The sequence below is a fragment of the Balaenoptera musculus genome, chromosome 1, assembly GCF_009873245.2.
Source record: "Balaenoptera musculus isolate JJ_BM4_2016_0621 chromosome 1, mBalMus1.pri.v3, whole genome shotgun sequence".
Taxonomy (NCBI): domain Eukaryota; kingdom Metazoa; phylum Chordata; class Mammalia; order Artiodactyla; family Balaenopteridae; genus Balaenoptera; species Balaenoptera musculus.
Window position 1 is genome coordinate 19,438,697 of NC_045785.1, and position 6,000 is coordinate 19,444,696.

Genomic DNA, 6,000 nt, shown 5'->3' on the forward strand with positions numbered 1-6,000 from the left:
ATGCTAGTACCCGTTTCCTTAATGCTCACAAAAATCCCACGAGGTAGGTAACATTATTATCCCCATGTTACAGACGATGAAACGGAGACACAGAGAGGTTAAGCCATTTGCCCAATATCATCCAGCAAGTCACTGGCAGAGCTGGGACTGAAATCCAGGTCGGCTGGTTGTAGAGCCCAGGCTGTTGAAGACCATGAGCCTCCAAGGTCTGAAAGTGCCGTCGGGTTCCACGGGCATTGGAGCGCCCACTCAGGCCTCTTCTGCCTCCCAGGACCACTGAGACTGGCAAGAGAATGGCTGTGAGGATGTCTCATAAACCCAGCCTCCTGCATCTCCCAGAGCCATGACCCCAGCCTCAGCCTTGCCTGCTCCAAGAACACGCTGCTACACAGTGCTTTGGAAAACTATCTCCCTCCCGGCGGGCCTTGCAGGGTGGGTGCAGGTCTGTGGGTATAAATACCAAAAAGAAATCATTTTCAGCAGCAGAAGGGCCAGGCAAGATCTCAGTAACACAGAGAATCACCGTCTCTTCTCTTTCTGGAGTTCACCTCCCAGAAGAGGGTGTAGGTGCTTTACTGGGCTCCCAAGACTGACCTCCCCTTCTGCTGCAGCTGTAGGGGGCCTCCCTCGCCACCACCATCTGGGCCGGCGGACCTGGCCACCACCCCACGGTCCAACTGCATCCAAGCAAGCTACCACCAACCAGTGGCGAGCGACTCTCCACTCAGGGCTGGGGCTGGGATTAAGTTGCAAAAGGCTCGAGAGATTGGGGATGACAAAAGGGGCTTGGAGACTAATTAGGAGCAGCAATGAAAGCTTAATTCATAAAAGCAAACATTTTCCATCCATCAACCTGCAACCAGTTAAGGGCAACGTCTGAAAGAAATCTGGGCGTGGGGAAGGGAGCCAACAGGAACAGGAAATGTTTGAAAGAATGTAAACTATTTCAGTTTCATAAAAAGTAACAAGTAAACAGTTATTACATGCAAATAATGCCCTGGTTTTAATTAATGCTGAAAAGTCAAAATATGTTTGACATTTGTATGTATACACTGAGCGGCTGGAGAGGAAAAAATGGTGCCCAGATGCCCTTTTCCGAGCAGGACCGGCGGCTCAGAGGGAACTAAAACCTTAAGCAGGTCTTGTTTATGGGTGATGAAAAGTACCATTCTGCGTCAGCCTCTGTCGCGACTGGAAGCAGAGGGAACCTAGCTTACTTTCTTAAGCGGGAGGGGCCGGCTGATGCTTGGGAAGGACACTCCCCACTTTTCAGCAGGCTGGTCTTAAAGGGCCAGCGAGCCCTCAAGTCTCCATTTCGCCCCAGCAGGGGTTCTAGAACTTCTCCACCCAGAAGTGATGATGGGTTTCAGGTCCCAGCAGCCTCCCACTCAACAGCCCCTGGCAGCAGCCACAGCGGCGTCTGGTCCTGCCTTCCTTCATCTTGCCTGAGGAAGATCAGACAGGCAGGGTGGCACACCAGCCATGATTCTAGGGTGGGAGACGGCAGCCTTCAAGCTATGCTTTCCAACATTCAGCATCCTGCACTGCATTCGTTTCTTTTCTAAACCACCTTAAGGCTCGAAGAACTGGTGAAACTGTGGCTTCAGGAGACCGCAGCTGGGGAGAGGCAGCCTCAAAGTGTGGGGGAGATTCCACCCCAGTGGGGAGAGTGGCTGGGGTGCTGGGGACCTAAAGACCAAGGATTTGTCTAAATCAGCCTCGAAGCACCCTGCCAAAAAAGACTGATGAGGCCCCATTTTGAAGACAGGGATAGTCCACTATCTTCTCCCAGCATCTTTTGTGAGACAAGGGTGCTTAATCGGGAAAGAGGGGAGGTGTGGAAGACTTCACAAGTTAGTAAACCCCAGAAATGGGAAGAAAATTGTGTCTTTTTCCGGCAAAAGACCCTAACTTTCTTCACATCCTCAAAAGGGTCTGTAACACCCTAAGGGGTTCCAAAACGCTGTTTTGATGCTTGGGAAGGACACTCCCCACTTTTCGGCAGGCTGGCCCTGAAGACCTGTTTCTGGGGCTGCCACAGGGACCCCAAGGCCTCGCTCTCAGCTTCCTTCTCCCCGCCTTTGCCATTGCCAAAGTCGGGCTGGCGCGGTCTCCCTCCCGCTCACCTCGCCCGCTGCGGCCCACGAAGCGAAGGTCGTTGAACCTGGCCACCTGGTTCTTCATGACAGCCGAGGCGTTGCGCAGCTCAGCGGAGTAATTCTCATCGTTGCCCGCCATCACTGTCACCACCGTTCCGTCTGGCACGTCCCCCAGAGCCACCACCTGAGGGCATGGGGGCAGGGGGACAGCTTAGGAAGGTAGGGGAGGCCAAGGAAAGAAGGGGAGGAGCTGGGCAGGCAGCTCCCCTAGGTCCCAGGCGCACTGCAGATTTTTCAAATGCGGGTTGGAGAAGAGGTTTAAAAACAATAGCGACCTGCCCCTCCAATACAACAAAAATCAAAAGACAAAATCTCTACCTTCCACACCCAAATCCTAGATCAACTGGTTAAGTCACGTCCTGAACAATTTATCCTTTCAATGAAATTTAATCTAAGTGAAAGCAGTGAATGAGCGCAGGCAGTATGCTGTGGGGTGCAGTTCCTCTCTTCCCTTCGGCTTGAGCAAAAGAGGAATCAACACGCTCCTAGCAACCAAGTCTCTAAATGAAAATAATGTCATCAATAATAACGGGACTGCTCCCCACATTCAATTAATGCCAGAGCCCTTTGGGGTACAAAATTTGGTCCTGAAATGCAGCCCAGGCCCAGTTTATCTGCCTCTGCAGAGCCTGAATTCGTTATGGAGGGAAAATGCAAAATGCAAAACAAACTGGTGTTTTCAGAGGGGTTGTCCAGAAAACCCCTTTAAAGTGAGAGAGGGGCTTTTGACAGCAGGAGGACGCACCTGCTGGGAATTGCAGGATGGGGGTGGAGATGCCCCCCCTAATACAGTCTCCCCCACGCCCCCACCCCAAGGAGCATGGGGAGGCAGCTGCCTTTTGAAAAGGAATCAGACTGCAAAGGCAGTCACAGCCATTTAAACGTGGCCACCGCGTGCAGGGACTAGGGATCCAGATGGTAAAAATTTCAAGGAGAAAATGTTTGGGGTCTGATTAAAAAGGCCAGATTTCCTGTCAACATCCTGTCTTCTTTTAATTTCAAAGATTCCTTTTAAGCTCCAAGTGACAGTAAAACCTCCGATCTGAGGATTAAAGTCACACGGGCTTCCCCCTCCCCCTTCTCCCCGGGAGATTTTCCCCACTGGTATTTTAAGATGTCACCCGGGAGACCTCAAAGAGCCACTCATTCCTTTTTCCAATTTGGAGTCGTCTTAATGGGACCAAGGACGGCCTCAGCTGCCAGGAGCCGCTGTTTCCAGCCACCTCAGGCACCCGCCACCCCCAGCCGCTGGCCCTTCCTGCCTTGCCCTTTCTCACGGCAGCTGTGAGAGGTTTAGGGGAAAACCAAGGCGTTTTCGTTTCATCTCGCTGCCCCCTTAAAAAAATGAAAATGAAACAGTCGCCTACTCCCCAGCAAAGAGAAAAAGCTCCTTTGAATGACTGGGGGTTGCCAGGGGTGGGAGCGCCCCCAGTCTCTGCCTGACATTCGGGATCCCGGCCGCAACCGTTTAGGGTTCGTTTAGGCCCCCGATCCCGGCCTAGAGCCTCCCGGTGTAAAATTTCAGAAGCCGGGAGTTGACGGTGTGAGCAGGAAGTGTTTCTGAAGCAGTGCAGAAGGAGGGGTGCTGCTCCTCTGAGAGGCGGGTAGGCCCTCTCCACCCTCCACACCCCGCCTCCGGTGTCCTCGCCCTGGTCCCGGGGCTCCTCTGCCCCGCTGCCCGCAGGGCTGTGTCCGAGGGATCCGGGCTGGGGAAGAGCGAAGCCCCATCCGCCCGTTTCCGCATCAACGTCTCTCCGCAGGGCTCCCCAAGGGTGGAGGGGCCAAATCCTCTAAAAGTCGTCCGTGTCGGGTGCATCCAAGAAGGAACGCCTAAGTCCCCGGCCGGAGCGCGCAAAGAGACCGAAAGCGCCCGTGGTTCGGCTGCTGGGCTCTCGCCGCGGGGTCGCGGGCACGTCCCCTCCCCTCCCTTTCTGGGGCCCTGGCTCCAGCAGCTGAGACGCCCGAAGGCGCAGGGCCGGTGTCCTCCCGCCCGCACTCACCTTGAAGGCGACGGGCAGCGTCTTGTTACAGCGCCAGTGCGAGGGCAGCACGGAGCAGAGGAAGTTGGGGCTGTCGGTGCGCACGAGTTCGCCCGCGTGGTCCGCCAGCACGTCCACCATCGAGCGCACCTCGGGTCGGGCGCGCCCGCCGGGCCCCACGGCAGCCTGCGCGCCCAGCGCGCCGCTGTTCTCGCCCATCTTGCCGCCGCCGCCGCCGCCGCCGCCGCAGGGGAAGGCCGTGGAGGGAGGTGTGAAGCGGCGGCTGGTGCTCGGGTCTACAGGAATACGCATAACAGCGGCCGTCAGGGCACCGGGCGGGCGGCGGCGGCGCGGCTCCCCCGGGGGCGGCTGGCGCGGGCGCCTCCTCGGCCGCCGCTGCCGCGAGAATCGGGAAAGCAGAAGCAGCCGGGCCGAGGCCTCAGGGCGCAGGGGGCGGCGCCCGGGGACGCCTCGCCTGGGCCCGCCAGCCGCGAGGCCTCGCTGCCCCGACGGCCGCGCAGCCGGTCCGCTAGTCCCGCATCCTGGTCGAGCGGCCCGCGTGCGGCCGCCCCTCGCGGCGATTCCGGTTGCCTTGGCCGCGGCGGGGCCCGCGCGGGCTGTGCAGCCACCGCCGCCGCCGCCCGCCCCCGCAGCCCGCTAGCGGCCTCCCCACCGACTCCGCGGCCGCAGCCCCAGAGCAAATCCTCGAGAATCAAGTGGCGGTGCCGAAACCGCCTGCGAGGAGTTAGTACCCCGGGGCCCGCGGGGGCGGGGCCGGCCCGAGCGACGCGTTGTGCAGCCAATCGGAGCCCCCATCGCGGGCACCTCGGCAGCGCCCGCGGGGGAGGAACGGGGACCGCCGAAGGCCGCCCAACGGGGAGGGGCGGAAGGCTCCGCCCCGCCGAGGAAGCCCGGGGTTGGGGCCCCCCAGCGCGACCGCCCTGGGCTCCTTGAGAGTTCTGGGGAGCCGGAGCCGAGGCTAAGAATTTGTTTAAAACGTCTAGTCCCTACAGAGGCTCATTTGCCGCCGCCTCCTGACTCGGGGGCTGCAGCTCCTCTTCTGTCTCCCTTCCCGGCCGCCCGCAGCCAGGCCTCCCCAGCTCCAGCTGCTTTCGGCCTGTGAAGCTTGCACCCTCAGCTGGGGGCCGCGGGGGCCTCAAGGCCGGTGACATCCAGCGGGGAGCTGCCCCAAAGTGGCTTCTCACTGCCCCTACCTGTCCCGCAAATTATTTTGACCCAAGAGCCTCCACCGCATAGGAGATTACGCGCGAGCCAGAGGCCTCTGCAGCTCCCAGCTCTGCGCGACTTTCCTCCCGGCCTCGGTGGCTCCGGTGCCAACCTGGGGACAGAGGGAAGGGTGTCCCTTACGCGCCCTCATCGGCTTGGGGGCGAGTAACCCCATTCCTCTCCGCTCTCTCCTCAAAATAACTTTCAGGATCGCGCAGGCCTCGCTGCGTCGTTCTTCGTTGTGGCAGCCTGAGGGTCTTCGAAAAACGCGGCGGGGCCTGAAAAACGCGAGTGTTTACCCCCGCCCCCCGCCGACCCCGCGCGCATATAAACACTGTCCTGCATCGTGGAAGAGGACGCGAGTCCCTGGTGAGAGGAAAACTGTGCAGAGAACGCAGGAATGGCTGCAAAGCTAAGGGCCCCTTCTTCCAAAGGAGGGAATTTTCATCCACCATGTGGATGCAGACTGGCCCCCGCGGGTCCACGCCCACCTCTTCCCGGAAGGTGCGCTTGGGCCGCGCGGGCAGGGACCAAAGACAGCTCTGCCGAGGCACTGCTCGCCGGCCCTGGGTCCTCGCTCCCACTCCCGGCCGCGTGGCCCAACCATTCCCCGGCGGCAAGCAGGCAAACAATCC

At 59.3% G+C, this 6,000-nt stretch overlaps 1 protein-coding gene across 1 annotated transcript in view; it reads right to left on the reverse strand.

Annotated features, from left to right (window-relative positions):
- RUNX3 (RUNX family transcription factor 3) overlaps positions 1–4,638 on the reverse strand; it is a 30,231-nt gene extending 25,593 nt beyond the window's left edge. Inside the window, exons 1-2 of the mRNA XM_036842389.1 lie at positions 4,160–4,638; positions 2,127–2,283 (exon numbers count right to left, since the gene is read on the reverse strand). Of these exons, the coding sequence (XP_036698284.1) occupies positions 2,127–2,283; positions 4,160–4,450 (448 nt within the window). The 5' untranslated portion in view covers positions 4,451–4,638. The remainder of the gene's footprint in view (positions 1–2,126; positions 2,284–4,159) is intronic.
- Positions 4,639–6,000: the final 1,362 nt, after the last annotated feature.